This window comes from Tyto alba, unplaced genomic scaffold (assembly GCF_018691265.1).
Source record: "Tyto alba isolate M040663 unplaced genomic scaffold, T.alba_DEE_v4.0 Super-Scaffold_20000042, whole genome shotgun sequence".
Lineage (NCBI taxonomy): Eukaryota > Metazoa > Chordata > Aves > Strigiformes > Tytonidae > Tyto > Tyto alba.
Window position 1 is genome coordinate 11,764,802 of NW_024881293.1, and position 15,425 is coordinate 11,780,226.

Here is a 15,425-nt window from a genome sequence, read left to right on the forward strand (position 1 = left end):
GCACCGGGAACGGCACCAGGACTGCACTGGGAACCGGGCATTGCACCGGGCACTGGGCACTGCACCGGGCACCGGGAACGGCACTGGGAACTGCAGCGGGAACCAGACACTGCAGTGGGCGTGGGGAACGGCACCGGGCCTGCACCGAGCATGGGAAGTGCACCAGGCGTGGGGCACTGCACCGGGCACTGCGACTGCAACATGAACTGGGAACTGCACCGGGCCTGGGGCACAGCACTGGGACTGCACTGGGCACGGGGCGTGGCGCTGGCACTGCACCGGGCACTGCACCGGGCACTGCACTGGGACTGCAGTGGGCATGGGGCATGGCATGGGCACTGCACTGTGCAGTGGGTGCTGTGGACACCGGGTACTGCACTGGGCACTGGCTGCTGCAGTGGGCACCAGATACCCCACTGGGCACCAGGCACTGCACTGGGCATGGAGAACAGCACCGGGCACTGCACTGGGCACCAGGCACTGCACTGGGCATGGGGAACAGCACCGGGCACTGCGCTGGGCACCAGGCACTGCACTGGGCATGGGGAACAGCACCGGGCACTGCACTGGGCACCAGGCACTGCACTGGGCATGGGGAACAGCACCGGGCACTGCACTGGGCATGGGGAACAGCACTGGGCACTGCACTGGGCATGGGGAACAGCATCGGGCACTGCGCTGGGCACCAGGCACTGCACTGGGCATGGGGAACAGCACTGGGCACTGGCTGCTGCAGTGGGCACCAGATACCCCACTGGGCACCAGGCACTGCACTAGGCATGGGGAACAGCACCGGGCACTGCGCTGGGCACCAGGCACTGCATTGGGACTGCACTGGGCATGGGGAACAGCACCGGGCACTGCACTGGGCATGGGGAACAGCACTGGGCACCAGGCACTGCACTGGGACTGCACCGGGCATAGGGCACCACACTGGGCACCAGGCACCCACAGTCCAGCCCCGGGCCGGAGCCAGGCTGGGTGCCCGGTGTGCCATGGGCAGCTTTGGCACCTACCAGCCCCCGTCCACCCCTCACCCCACGCCATGGGCGCTCCCTGCCCAGTCCCGCTCCGGTACCGGTGGTGCCAAATCCACCCCACCGGCTGCAGACACCACGCCGTGTCGCATTGCAAGGAACAATTTTAATTACAACATAAAACTTCCCGACAGTAAGAACAGAGCCGAGCGCTGGGCAGGAAGACACGGTCCCATTTTTTAAGACATTTCCATGAAAAAACTCATTTTCCCACCATATCCATGCTACTGGTGCGTGGCCAAGCCCTGCTTTCCTGGTGGGCTGGGGGTGCCCGGTGTCTCCTCCAAACCCTGCTTCCTTCTCAAAACCTTAGTACAGATGGTGGAGGAAGAAGCAAAGGAAATGCTGAGCAGCTCCGCCTGCTCATTTTTGGGGAGGGGGGGGGGTTAAACAGCACCAGTTTAACAGTGGGGCAGAAGCAGGATGTGGAGCCTGACACAAACCGCACGCTCACAAAATAGTCAAGACGCAGCCAAAAAATCTGCCAGGTTGCTTTGGGGTTGGAAAGGTGCCTGTCGGCGCCACAGTGATGCTCGATGGCAGGGGGGTGGGCAAACCGGGGCCAGTCCCCCCCCCCCCGCCATCACCGGCACGGTGCTCAAAGCACCGGGACAGCAAACTGCGGTGAGGGGGGAAGCCAGTACATGCATTATCAAATGGAAACGTTTATATCATAGAAAACAGTAGAAACGGGAGGGAAATGCTGGGCTGAGCTGTAGTTTGTTGGATAAAAAGCGGCGGGGCGGGGGGGGGTGTGTGTGTGAAATTTCCAAATTGCAAACGAAGCAGCAGCACAGGTGCTTGCTGGGTTGGGTTTTTTAAAAAAAAATATTTAAAATACTGCCTTTTTACAGATGTCCATATGCACCGATGGATGAAAACCGTGGGATGTGGTGGCAGAAGAAATGCAAAGAGCGAAAACCGACCCTAAAAATCCTGTTAATCCTTCGCATTTAGTTGCTGATCCCACGGGGAGGTCTCTGCTTCTCCCGCCTGGAAGGGCTGACGGAGCCGGGTGGCTCCAAATGGCTCCGAAAAAAAATAAATTAAAACCTTTACATCCGCTATACGTTTATAAAATGAATGCATCATTATACCATAAACCATATGCATATAAAGTCGCCCATATGCATCCCAGCTTGGGCTGCCAGTGTCTGGGGGATGTTGCTGTGGGGTTTTGGTTTTTTAAATTTTAAATATTACAACTACCCAGCCCCCTCCCCTGCCCCCCGGGGGTTTCTTAGGAGATTTGGGGTGTTTTCAGCTAAAACTGAAGTTAAAAAGTGGGGAAAAGTGAGTGGGTTTTTGCAAGGTTAGAAAACAGCGTGTCATCCGGCTAGGAGACACATGGAAAAGCCTTGGACCCCCCCCAGGGCCAGGTTGGACCCTGTGACAGTCCTGCACTGCCCAATTAGCTTATAAAAAGTAATAAATTAATTAACGAATATTTGCATCCAGTCTTTTCTATACACAAAGGTTGGGGCCCTGCCGGGGAAACAGCGCTGCCGGAAAAGCTCCCATGTCTCTATAAAAATATGAGCATCTTTCAGGGAGTACAAAAAGCCTTCGGGGGAGGCGAAGTGCCGGGGCGCAGCCACCCCGGCCAGCGCCGACGTCCAAAACAGCTCTGGGGACACTTCTCTCATGGCTATGCCACGCAGGATGGGTTTTCTGGGGAGGTGGCGGGGTGCCATGGGGAGCCTGAACCGTCCCCGGGGTGCCGGCGTGGGGCTCAGGCGTGTTTGGCCCCGCTCCATGCGCTGCCCCGGGGTGCTGGGAGCTGAGCACCCACCGGCTCCTGGCCCCGTGCCGGTGGCACCGGCGGCACCCGCGGTGGTTGCCGATGGCTGGTTGCCCTCTCCCCGCAGTTCCGGTGCTGCTGGGAGCCGCGGTCCCAACGCTCGCACCCATCCCACCGCGGCGAGGAGATGCCGCCGTCGGGCTGCTCGGCGTTGCCGATGGGGTAGGAGCCTTGGCATTCCCACTCGGCCGCCGCCGGCTCCTGCTCATCGCTCTCGGAGCCCTGCACCGCGATCTGCGGGACCGGGCTAGGCTTCGGCTTCGGCTCCGTGCCGCCGTCCTGGCGAGCTACACCCTCCCCGGCTTCACCCTTGCCGCCGTCTTCGCTTGCCGGTACCGGCTCCGGCTCATCGAAACTCACTTCTTGAACTGCTTCTTGTTTCTTGAAGGAGTCCCGGCGTTCAGAGAGGTTCAAGCGCCGCATGACCACCACCTCCTGGTCCCGGTCGTGCCTCTCGCCAATCCGGGAGCTGGTGGGGTGATAACCATGCTCCCCGTGGTACGCCGGCGCTTCGCCCTCCCCAATGGCCTCCCCGTCCATCGTCGGCATCTCCAGCCCCAGCTTGCGGCCACCGCCGGTTTTCTTCTCTGCCAGGATGGTGACGATTTTCTCGGCCGACTGGACACGTTTGAGGAGGGGGGAGCGGGGGCAGTCGGCGCTGCGGGGGCGTGAGCTCTGCCGGACGATGGTGGGGGGGGACAGGGTCTTGCCCTGGAAGGAATGAGGGGTTTTGGGGTATCCAGGGAGCGGGGATGGGGAGCGCTGGGGAGAAGGTGGGCGCTGGGCGGAAGAAGGGGTGCAGGCGAGGGGCGAGGGGGGGATGCTGCTGGTGGATTTGCGACGTCCCACTTTGTAGCGTTGCCCGCCCAGTTTGGGCGCCAGCCCGTGCAGGGAGCTGGGGCGCACGTGGCCGGCGGGTGACGTTGGGGTGCTGGAGGAGGGAGAGGTGCTCTGCGGGGACACAGCATCTGCCACACAAAGAGAAACAGGTCACCGCAGGGGATGGAGGGACACATGGCATCTCCGCTGCAGCCGGAGCAAATATTCCCCCCTCCCCAACCCCTCCCCGGCACGGGTTGGGGTACCTGGGGGCAGGTCGGGAGCGGGGCTGCGGCAGGGTGTTGTGGGACCCGGGGACAGGCTATGTGTGGGGGACTCCGGGAGGCTCTCGCTGGAGGACAACGAGTGATGGAGACCCGAGGAGAAGCTGCGGCTGGTGTGCAGGACCGACGACTGCTTGGAGATCTTCTTGAAAAGGGATTTTCTCCTGGGGGGGGGTTGGTGAGGACAAAGGTGGTGGGAAAAGGAAAAGCCTCAACTTCTTAAAGCTGATGGTCATGAGTTTGCCAAGCTGGTGCTGGCAGCACTGGACCCCACTGGACCCCCCCAGTATGGCAGAGCTGGTGCACCCCCGCCCTCCAGCTTCAAGGACACACCAAGACAAATGACATTTTATCCCACTTCGGTTCTACCCACCTGTCCTGGCTGTCCCTTTTCCTGCTCTTCTTACTCCTCCGTGCCATCCTCGTTTTGGAGCTGTTTTTCCGAGCAGGGCCGATTTTAATGGAGGTGTTCTCCAGGGCAGTGGTCCGCAGGGCCACTTTATTCCCACTCTGAGAGGAGGAAAATGAGTCACCGCAGTCCAAGCACCAGCTCCCAACTGGCTCCCACCTCGGCTGCCAGCGAAGGCGATGCTGAGGAGCCGCTGGATTGATGTGCCAGCACAGGGCGAGGAGAACAGCTCTGGTCACTCACCTTCAGCAGCAGCTCCACGACATCCCGGTGAACTAAACCCAGCACTGACTCGCCATTCACATGTGTGATGAGATCACCCGCTCTCAGCCCCGCTTCCTGCGCAGGGCTCCCCTCTTCCACGCTCTGCAATCAAAAGACCAAGATTTTATTCGGATGCAAGCCTCAGTTTCTTCCTGGGGTTTTCCCGTGGACAAACGCAGTGTCCAGCACCGCCCATCCCTCCCCACACGTACCCAGACCATATGGTGGACAGTATAGACGTCGCTGTCCCCCATGTAGACGCGGATGGCTCGCAGGGTGAAGCCGTACTTCTTGCCCGAGCTGTGGATGATGATGGGGGGGCGTAGGCTAGCGATGGCGAGGGACGAATCTCGGCTTGGGGACGAGTCACGGGAAGAAGGGTTGGAGGAGAGGGAGTGGGGGGAGATGGGGCTCATCAGGGCACCGCCACCGAAGTCGTCTGCAAGCGGGAGAAGCCGGCTCAGCCCGGAAAAACCACACAGTACCTGCCATCTGCCAGAATAAACTGCACGGCACACGGACCTGATGTGATGATGAGGGACAGGGCTGAGACAGAGGCAGATTTCGGGACGCGGCTGCCCGGTGAAGTTCTCTGCCTGTCCGGCACATCCTTCTGGCTGCTCAACCGGCGGCTCCCGCCTGGCTCCAGACCCCGCGGAGCTGAATTTTTGGTGCCGGTGCTGTTGCTCCGGAGGCGGATGCGGTTCAGGCTGACGAGATCGGCTATGTGGAGGAGCGGAGGGAGAGTTTGGGGACACGAAGAAGCCACCCTATGCCACGTGGGACCCTGGCTGGTCCCAGAGCATCCTGCACTGGCACCCGCAGGCTACGCACCGGATAGTGCCGATGGCTTCACCACGCTGCTGGTCCCCGCGTCAGGGTCTCCCAGCACAAATTTGGGTCTCTCGGGCTTGGAGGATGCCACGCAAGGGCTTTCATCCTCCGAGGAGAAGGCAAACTTGGGCATGGTGTCCAGGCTGTAGGTGCTGGGCAGTGCGGCGGGGCTGCGGCTTCGCTCGTGCCGGGAGGTGTATGGCGTGGAGCTGCAGGACGTCCAGGAGCGGAGCCTGTATGGGGAGAGCAGGAGGGCTCGGGACAACCCCAAATGAGCGAGGGGGGTGGCACGGAGCCCCTGCAGCACCCCCAGCCATGTCCCACCGACACCTTTGCCAGCACAAACCCTCAGTGACAGCACAAACCCTCAGTGCTGGCACAAACCCTTGATGCTGACACAAACCCTCAGAGCCAGCACAAACCTTTGATGCTGGTACAAACCCTCAGTGACAGCACAAATCATTGATGCCAGCACAAACCCTTGATGCCGGCACAAACCCTTGATGCCAGCACAAACCATTGATGCCAGCTCAAACCCTCCGTGATAGCACAAACTCTCGATGCCGGCACAAACCCTTGGTGCTGGGACAAACCCTTGATGCTGGCACAAACCCTCGATGCCGGCACAAACCCTCAATGCCGGCACAAACCCTCGATGCCGGCACAAACCCTCGATGCCGGCACAAACCCTCGATGCCAGCACAAACCCTCGATGCCGGCACAAACCCTCGATGCCAGCACAAACCCTCGATGCCAGCACAAACCCCCACCAGCGTGGCATCCCCCGTCTCAGCACGCACCGGGGCTCTGTGCCCGCCAGCCGGCTCCTGTCCTCATCTCCCGAGTGCCTGTCCCATCGCTCCTCTTTGTCCTCGCTGTGACTCCGGTCGGAGGACGAGAGGCTGAGGTTGGAGTTAGCCGCCAGGAATTCAGAGCTGCTGTACACCTGAGGAGGAGATGAGCCGTCAGGAAGGAGCAGAAATTTGGGAATGCTCAGGCTCTCCAGCATCAGCCAGGACAATGAAGCTTGGCACAACCGTGCCAGTCACAGCGCCTGCTGTTTCGCGTGCCGGAGGAGGGATTGGAGCACCTTGCTGAAGCGATGGGAGCAGGAGGAGAACTGTCCGATCTCCACGGATGACTCCTCGTCATTGGTCTCTTCATCCTCGGAATCCAAGTGGCGGTACCTCTCGGAGCGAGCTGAAAGCAAGAGCCAGAGCAGGCAGGGCTGTCACCCTGCCTGCAACACACCGTGTCCTGCCTGCCCACGGGACCCCAGTGGGACCTGTGCCCGTGGGGAGCTCCTGGTCCAGAATCCCAGGAGAGTTTTGGGGTGAGAAAGTAAGGCTTTTGGTAAGGCTGAGCAGCCTGGAAACAGGATTGCATCTCTTTTGTGACTTTGGTTGTGAAGCAACCAACTTCACCCAGGAGATTTTCGTCTCCTGTGGGAGCATCCAACCTGCAGCTGGGATAACGGATTGGTGGGGGGGTTGGGGAGGAAGGGGATGGATTTGGCCTCACTGTCGAAGTAGCTGGTGTCATCCTCAGACTCCAACTGGGGGATGAACTCAGCCTTCTGCCGCAGCAACCCGTTCCAGTCCAGATGGAGGAAGAAGGAATGGTGCTTCACCTCATGTGCACCCCCTGCCAAGCCAAGAAACCCGCGTCAGGGGGACAGGGCAAGCTCCGGGATGCTCCCACTGCCGACCCGAATGGCACAGTCTCTCCTCTGTGCAGAGAAAAGGGCTTAAAACGGGATGGACCAGAGCCCCGCGCTGCCTTCCCAGGGCAAACTCCAAGCAAGGGACCTCCTCCGAGCATCCTCAACGCGGCAGGACACACAAGTTTGATCTGAATTGGGGTGCCAGGTCATCCGCTGCGTGGGGGCTGCCACACGTACCGGTGCCCAAGCGCTCGAGGGGACACTGTCTCAGCAACCGCGTGATCAGGTCCTGGGCATCCGCGGGAAGAGCCTCGTCCCCTTCTGGCCACATAATTTCATCTGCAAGGAAAAAGGAAAAGGAGATTGAAGTGGCTGGAAGACTTTGGACACAACAGGGGTTGCGATGATGCGAGGTTGCAGAAGTCACTTCTGGGTGAGAGGAAGAGGGCAGGAGCTGCAGCAGGTGAAAGCATCCCCCCAAACTGGGAAATCAAAGCTTGAGGAGCTTTCATTTCATACTCGCCATTCAACTGAGTATGAAATGAAGCTCTCCACATGTTAAGGATGAGCCATGACTGCTGGGAACCAGGGAGCAAAGCTGCCACCGACACTCACCGCTGATGACCTGCCCGAAGAGCTCCTCAGGGGTGTCTCCGAAGAAGGGGACGCAGCCCACGAGGAACTCGTAGAGGATGATGCCCATGGCCCACCAGTCGACAGGTTTCCCATAGCCCTGTATGAGGATGACTTCTGGGGCGATGTACTCCGGAGTGCCACACACCTGCGTGGGAAGTAGTGGCTGATACCTCTGCAATGACCTTTGCGGCAAGTCCCAGGGCTATTCCAGTCCCTGGTGATGGGAGACTGGCCGAGCAGAGCAGGATCTTGTACCTGTTTGTCCATGAACTCCCGAGTGTCCTTCTCCATATGCCCTTCGTAGAGGTTGGTGGTCATGTTCATCAAGCCGATCTTGGATAGGCCGAAGTCTGTCAGCTTTATGTGTCCCATGGAGGTGATGAGCAAACTGCAAGAGAAGGCAGATGCCCCACAATGATGCTGTTTGCTTCTGGGGAGACCTGACCAGGACCAGCCGGACCCCAGGACCTCTGGCCCTGGTGAAACAGCACAGAACCAGATTTTTGGGCACCAAAACCCATGACCTCATTTACCATATCCCCTTGTCTTGCATCAGACCCTTTCCCCTCCCCACGCAAACCCAATCCCATCCTTGCTCAGACCTGACCCACATCCTCACTTGTCGGGTTTGAGGTCCCGGTGGACGATGCCGTAGTTGTGGAGATACTCCAGTGCGAGAACGGTCTCAGCAAAGTACATCTTTGCCATGTCGACAGGTAGCGGGCCCATGTTCTTCAGCAACGTGGCACAATCCCCCCCTGTGGGGACATGGGTCCTCCTGAGCACAGGAGGCTCAGAGAAGGCAGGGAGGTCAGCAGGCAGGGCTACGTTGCTTCTCCTGCCAAGCAGGCTCCCGGCCAGACCCTCCCATCCCTCCTTGGAGCAGCACTGATCCCCAGGCATGGAGCGCACAAATGCTCTCTTAGGTGAGCATGGCCACCACCTTCATCAACATGAGACTCAGGATCACAAAAGCATCTCCTCATGCTTTCCTCCGCTCCCTGGAGCAAAGCAGGGCAGAAGATGGCTGGGTGGTGTCATCCATGCTCAGACATTGATATCCTTCCCTCACTGCAGCATCCAGCCCCGAATCCCCTTCTCACCTTCCACGTACTCCATCACCATGCAGAGGTGTCTCTTTGTCTCGAAGGAGCAGAACATGCTGACCACGAAGGGGTTCTCTGCGAAGGTGAGGATGTCCCTCTCCACAAACACCTGCTGGATCTGGTTCCTCAGGATGAGGTTCTGCTTGTTGATTTTCTTCAAGGCAAAACGCTGCCGCGTCTCCCTGTGCCTCACCAAGTACACGGCCCTAAGAGACAGCGAAATGGCTGGACCTCAAAACATGTCCTCCAACCACCAGGACCAACCACACAGCACCACAGGGCTCGGACAGGGAGGACTTTGGAGATGTTTACAGATGGAGACAAGTGTTAGGAACTTCCCAACTCACCCGTAAGCCCCATTGCTGATCAGTTTGATGGTCTCAAAGTCCCCCTCGCAGGGCTTCCTCCGAGGAGCGGTGGCCAAAGGCTGGCTCTGAAGAAGACACAGAACGTTTTCAATGTTTTTACTGGCATGCCAGTGCTCTCAGAGCAGGCAGGAATTAACCGAGAACCATCACATATCACCTCCGAATAACTCCTTGTTGCCAGAGGACATCCCTTCCTGAGCCCTCTCCAGCCACAAACCCCAAACCAGAAGACCAAGATGCTCTGCAGATAAAGAGCTCATTCTGAGCTCTGTCCACTCAAGAAGCCAGACGTGGGACTGTGAGATATTACACCTGAATACAACAGTCACCCCTGGGGACAACCCAAATTAACGTCTCCCAGCCTAAGATAGCAGAGGAGCTGCTTCAAGGAGCATTGGTGTGGGGTGAGGCAGGATGAAGCTGGAGGCAGCAGGAGGGACATGCAGGTAGGGCTGTGCTCACCTCACAGGCATCATCGTTCTCTGGTGTGATGGTGTTCCCACTGTCGAAGTGATCCAGATGAACCATTTCTGCAGAAGATAGGGATAGTTTTCACCTTCTTCATGCTCAACCCCCACCAAAATAACCCCCCCACCAACCACTCTCTCTCTAAACTTGGAGATCCCGTGGGGATTTAGCCACACACTTTGCTCGAGCTATCGTATGGAGAAATTCAGGTCATGGCATTAAGAGGTTCAACATGAGGTTAAGCATTTATATAATTCTCTTTTTTTCTGTAGTCATTCCTGTGTTCTTTGGGGATTATGGTTCCCCCACCAAGGCCATGGCTTCCTATGGATTAAGCGTTCTTGAGCTTAAGCTGCTTTGCTGAACATGGTGGGAGCAATAATGAGGGATGTGGGGCTGGCCAGGAGATTTGGACACCATCCTGGTCCTGCTGTGACCCACCCCATGACACCAGCTCAGCTCTGCTGGTCCCCCTGCCACCTTCCAGTGTTCATTCATGCTCGCCAGCGGCCAAACTGGGGGTCCACATCCCACTGCAGGCCTTGGGACCACCAATCCAAGCTCTTCCCTACCCTCCAGCGGGTCCTTGACAAGCCCCAGTTGGCTGATGATGTAGCGGGGAATATCGGTCTTTATTCCCTGGCCAACTTTGGCGTGTCCTTCTGCAGCTTCCAGGAGATGGTAAAACTCCTCTGGATCAAACTCCTGCATGGGGAAAACCAAACACAGTTGAGGAGCAAGACTTTCCTCTAAGCCTTGCAGGTGACACCCGTAATTCCGGACAGGCTCTGGATGCTTGCAGGAGAAAACTAAACACTCTGATCCAGTTTCTAGCATCATTCCCCCATCGCTCCCCATGTAAAGGATTGATGGGAAAAAAATGTAGCCCCAAGAGTTGGCCTTGGAGGGGAAACCAAGGAGAACACACCAGCAGCACATGTCATCACGGATCCTTCTTCCAGCTCCAAGAACCACCACACAAAGGTGAGTGCTTTAGAAATTCAGCACAACACTTAAAAAACCCCCTGAAAATGGATGAGAAAGCTTGCCAGGAAGTTCACATCTCCCTACTCTGCTAGGAAAAACTAGCTTCTCCTCTCTGAGAAATGGCTTTAATGCTAGAAATGGTCTTAGCTCCTTGCTACGGCCTGACGAGGATGGTGAGGAGCAGCAGTTCCCATGCTGAACCATGCAAGGTGGTGAAAAGATGCTTTGTCTTTCATGGTCCACGCCTGCCCAGAGAGGAGGCAAAGCCTCGGGAAAGACAAGACACATCAGGAGCTGCCATGTCTTACCAGGCACTCCAGAAGGCGAGCAGGACGGGAGATGATGATCAGCAGCTTCCTCACCAGTTGGTCAATGAACTTCACCTCCTCGCTCTCTGAACGCTCCTGAGCCTGACAGAGAGGAGACAGAAGCCAGGCATCTATCGGTGGCCTCAGGAGATGACACCAGGCAGGGAACTGTCCTGTACTCACATCTCGCAGCATCTTCTCGAGTTTCTCCTGCAGCTCCATGAAGTAGCGGGAGGTGATGAGAGCTCCCTGGGATTTCGCCAGGCAGTCGCGGGCCAGTTCGATGATCTGGTGGTGGATGAAGCCCAGCACCCCGTCTGCCAGCGGCAGAGTGCTGCTTGGAGAGAAGTTTCTGATGGTGTCCTGCAGACGGTCTTCCATTTGGGCCGTGGCCTGCAAGACAGAATGGATGATGATGCCCAGGAACATGTGCTCCCATACCATGTGTTGGGTTTAACCAGCCCAGATCTCATGCTACTACCTCCTGCGTTGGGTTTGTCCAGCCAGGATCTCATGTTACCACCTCCCAGAGCTCCAATATCCACCTGCACACCCTAGGACCCAGCTTCCAGCAGGATGGAGAAGCTCCACCAAAGTCTCCAGAGACCACTGCCTGCATGTGTGATGATGCAGACCTGCAGGCTCCTGCCTTCGAGTTCATGACCACATCTCCAGTGGCCTACAATACCCCCTGGTACATCTACCCATGCATGTTATATTCCAGCATGGAGAAGAGGTTGCTCTGGAGAAGATGCTGCCAGGATTCCACAGAGGCTCATCCTCCCCAGTCCCAGCAGTTACCTTGGGGAATCGCTCCTTGTAGACATGGTTCATCATCACAACCTCATTATCAAACGTTCCACTCGTCCGTCCAGGGCTGTGGAGAGAGGAAACCAGTTGCATTACAAGGTCCAAGTGATTTACATCTATGTAAATAACTACTACACCTGGAGAACAATTTGTTCCCTCCTAATTCTCTGTCCCAAGCTGTTAAAGCTCATCCAAGTGGAGCCATCGGCCTCAGGCCAGCACTTCCAGCAGCATCTCTCCCACCATGCATGGATCTGGAGGTCCCTGAGTCCTTCATTTGAGTCCTCCAAACGCAAGTCACTTGAAAATCCATAGCTGAGAGATTGGTCTACCAGTCGACTTGACTTTGAAGAGTGAGCTCACCCTTTCCATCCTCTGCATCTCACAATTTCTTGCCACTGTTGCCCTTTTTGCAGCTCACCAGCAAAAAAAACCCCAACCAAACCCTGTGGTGGATGCGGGAACCTTCATTAAACAAGGTTTCTCTCTTACCCTCACCCAACACTGCCTCTCTCAGGCCTCTGCCTGGTGATCCCGTTATGCAAAGCACATCACAGGAGCGGCCAGCAACTCATTAACCACTATATAATAAATGCAGCAATTAAAACCAGACCCAAGCCACTTGCTGCTAGTCCCAGCCCAGCCCCAGCTCAGTCTTTGCCGTGCCGTGCTGACTGCAGAGCTGGCATTTCCTTGGTGAAATCCTCACCACCTGCAAAACCCTGTCAGATAATTAATCTGATTTTAATGAAATTTCAGCTGGCAACATGCAGAGCTATGGTTCTGCCTCCAGTGCAAAGAGGGTTGGGACCTTTTTCAGTGAGAAAAGAAGATTTAACTGAAACCTTCCCTGTAAAAAGCACAAGCTCCTGGTGCTGGATGAGTGGAAATGTGACCGGCTCCTTGAGTGGGGCACGGTCTTGAAGCAGCATCATGGAGCTCAGCAGGTTTGTAGGGTCAGCCTGAATGATGCTACAGCCGCTGACTTGATGCTCTCTCCAAATTTTCCTCTCTCCAGCCCACAAATGCCTGTCCACCTGCGTTCCTTGTTTTTTGCAGAAGCAAAGGCCAGGCTGATGCTCAGACCCAGCAAACACAGAATGTTTCCCAATCCAAGCCCAGAAATGTGATTTTTAACATTTTAACGGCATGTCAGGCCAGTGGCCTCCCAGCCATCCCCTGCAAGGACAGCCACTTCTTGGGCTTCTGCTTTGCAGTCCCCTTTTCTCCCCCAAAACCTTTGAGATAAATGAGCAAGAAGCTGCAAACCAACTGTTTTGGAAGAAATCTCACTTTCTCTGACTTCAGGCCCAGGAAACCTCACTCTCAGGTGTCATGTGCTGCCAGGAGAGCAATGCCACAGCCAAGAAGATGCTGAGAACCAGACCTTAACTCCCAAAATCACAGAGCTTAGGATCATAGAATCATAGACTCACGGAATGGTTTGGGTTGGAAGGGACCTTTAAAGGTCATCTAGTCCAACCCTCTGCCATGAGCAGGGACATCTTCAACTACATCAAGTTGCTCAGAGCCCCGTCCAACCTGACCTTGAACGTTTCCAGGGATGGGGCATCTACAACTTCAAGCCATAACTTCTCCACTCCCCTGCAAAGGGAAAACCCGTGTGGGGGTCAACACCTTGAGATGGGCTCAGCAGGACCAGGACATCCCAGGAACAGCTCACGAGAGGGCAGAGGATGTGCTGGACGTGCCAGCACCCAGTCTGTCATCCTGGCAACACCGTGGGTGCTCCCCACAGTGGGTGCTGTACCTGAGGCTCCTGGACCGTGGGCGCAGGCAGGGCGAGTGCCGCCCCTCCTCGTCCGTGACGCTCTCCGTACTGCGGAAATGCTTAGAAAGGAAATGCAGCTCATCGGGAGTGGGCTGGTACGGCAGCTGGTGCAGGCGCTCCTGGGAGGATGAAGACGACTGGAAAGAAAGAGAGATGCAGGGGAGCAGGAGATGGATTCCTGCTTCCCGGCACTGGGGGTGGAAATCATCAAGCCTGTGAGGAAAATAGTCCTCAGAGCCTCTTAGGAGGCAGAAAACATTGATGGGCAGCATGTTCTGCGCTTGGTAACATGAAACATGCTGCCCACACCCACTCCAAACCTCTCCCTGCTTTCCCACTCAATCCTGGCTCCGCTGAGCCCCTTCCCTTGTACCCGCAGCATCGCGGGCGGCTCCTGCCCGGCCACTCCCCTGCACGGGCAGGATGTGCCCCGTGCACGCCAACGCACGACACACAGGGATGCTGTAACGCCCAGGGATGCTGTAACGCCCAGGGATGCTGTAAGCCATCTGCCAGACTCTACAGCTTTCTTAAAAGCACATTTGGAAAGCACAATGTAGCTCAAGCACACGGTCCTCTAGGAATAGAGGGGCTGCCTAGGAACTGACTCCACAGGGCTCAGGGGGTATTTCACCAAAAATCAAGGGGTTTGGGTTCTTCTCGCCTGCTGCCATGAGAAAGCAAATGTTACCGAGACAGTGGAGCTGGGGGTGTTGGTCCCATAGCCAGAGGAGGGTAGCGAAGCCAGTGACCACCTTCTGCCATCAGCCCTGTGAGTGGATCACACACGGGAAAAAAAACAACATCTAAATGCAAATAAATAACATCAGGGTGATAAGGATGGGGAAAAGGACATGGGTTTGGCTTGAATAATAACACCCTGAAATCTCTTTTCAGAATGGACTGGAATTGGGTGAAATAAGAGGGGTTTGGAGGTGAGGTGGGCTGTTCTGCAACTCTGGCGTGCAGGGGACAGTGACAGCGAGCAGGGTCCCCACGAAGGGACAGTGCTGGGGGTTGGTTAGGTGGCAAATCCGTTTCAGATGGACAAAACCACAACCCATGAGAATCTGATTTTTAATTAGAGCAAAATTCAGCCTCCTGAGACTTTGTTCTATGAGAAATTGGGATGATTCATTCCTAAAGACCTGTCCTGAGACAACAGGCGCCGCGGCGCAGAGCCCGGTTATAAACAGGAAGGCAACCACTCGTACATAAGCGAATGCTTCCTCTTGGAGACGTTTCTAATGGATGGGGCAACGTCCACGTCAAGATAAAGCCCTTCACCTCTCGCTGCCGTTTCCCGTGCGGGGCCAAGGCCGGTGGGAGCTGGCAGGGTGCCGGATCCAGCATCACCACGTGCCCTCACTGCCGGCAGACTCGCAAACCCTCGGCCCTGCAGTTTGGCTTTTCATTCTGTCACAAGCGTGAAAACCATCTGTAAAGCCTCCAGCTTTTTTCCATGTGACGGCCGATGGTTTAAAATCAGCTGTCTGCCCCCATGTGTGCAATTAATTAATTAGTTAAACAGGATTTTGCGTCTCAAGCAGCACAGGCTGGGGAAGGGATGCAGCAAGATCTGCCTCCGTGGGGACCCAGCCGAGCATCCGTCCCCAGACATCTGCTGAGCATCCAGCTGAAGCACTCGGAGCAGGTCCGAGCTGGGGCTGAGCTCGTGGCTGGGGACGGTGTGATGAGAACAGGGATATTTTTGCTCCCAGAGCTGCAGGAAATGTGGTCCCAGAGCTGCAGGAAATGTGGTCCCAGAGCAAAATCTCCCAGCCAGGGATGCACACAAGGGTTGTGCTGATGAAGAGAAGACACCTCCCCGGAACACAG

The 15,425-nt window shown here is 56.6% G+C and overlaps 1 protein-coding gene across 5 annotated transcripts in view; it reads right to left on the minus strand.

Annotated features, from left to right (window-relative positions):
* Nucleotides 1-1,123: 1,123 nt before the first annotated feature.
* Nucleotides 1,124-15,425, minus strand: part of MAST3 (microtubule associated serine/threonine kinase 3) — a 28,783-nt gene continuing 14,481 nt past the window's right edge. For all 5 annotated transcript variants that reach the window (XM_042794517.1, XM_042794513.1, XM_042794515.1 and 2 more), the window contains 23 exons: nucleotides 14,278-14,356; nucleotides 13,566-13,723; nucleotides 11,786-11,861; nucleotides 11,168-11,377; nucleotides 10,985-11,086; nucleotides 10,262-10,394; nucleotides 9,684-9,751; nucleotides 9,201-9,286; nucleotides 8,851-9,059; nucleotides 8,367-8,505; nucleotides 8,003-8,135; nucleotides 7,727-7,892; nucleotides 7,349-7,450; nucleotides 6,970-7,092; nucleotides 6,539-6,648; nucleotides 6,249-6,394; nucleotides 5,449-5,681; nucleotides 5,137-5,337; nucleotides 4,827-5,053; nucleotides 4,594-4,716; nucleotides 4,315-4,451; nucleotides 3,924-4,105; nucleotides 1,124-3,806 (listed from right to left, as the gene is read on the minus strand). In XM_042794517.1, the coding sequence (XP_042650451.1) occupies nucleotides 2,770-3,806; nucleotides 3,924-4,105; nucleotides 4,315-4,451; nucleotides 4,594-4,716; nucleotides 4,827-5,053; nucleotides 5,137-5,337; nucleotides 5,449-5,681; nucleotides 6,249-6,394; nucleotides 6,539-6,648; nucleotides 6,970-7,092; nucleotides 7,349-7,450; nucleotides 7,727-7,892; nucleotides 8,003-8,135; nucleotides 8,367-8,505; nucleotides 8,851-9,059; nucleotides 9,201-9,286; nucleotides 9,684-9,751; nucleotides 10,262-10,394; nucleotides 10,985-11,086; nucleotides 11,168-11,377; nucleotides 11,786-11,861; nucleotides 13,566-13,723; nucleotides 14,278-14,356 (4,180 nt within the window). In that variant the 3' untranslated portion in view covers nucleotides 1,124-2,769. The remainder of the gene's footprint in view (nucleotides 3,807-3,923; nucleotides 4,106-4,314; nucleotides 4,452-4,593; nucleotides 4,717-4,826; nucleotides 5,054-5,136; nucleotides 5,338-5,448; nucleotides 5,682-6,248; nucleotides 6,395-6,538; nucleotides 6,649-6,969; nucleotides 7,093-7,348; nucleotides 7,451-7,726; nucleotides 7,893-8,002; nucleotides 8,136-8,366; nucleotides 8,506-8,850; nucleotides 9,060-9,200; nucleotides 9,287-9,683; nucleotides 9,752-10,261; nucleotides 10,395-10,984; nucleotides 11,087-11,167; nucleotides 11,378-11,785; nucleotides 11,862-13,565; nucleotides 13,724-14,277; nucleotides 14,357-15,425) is intronic.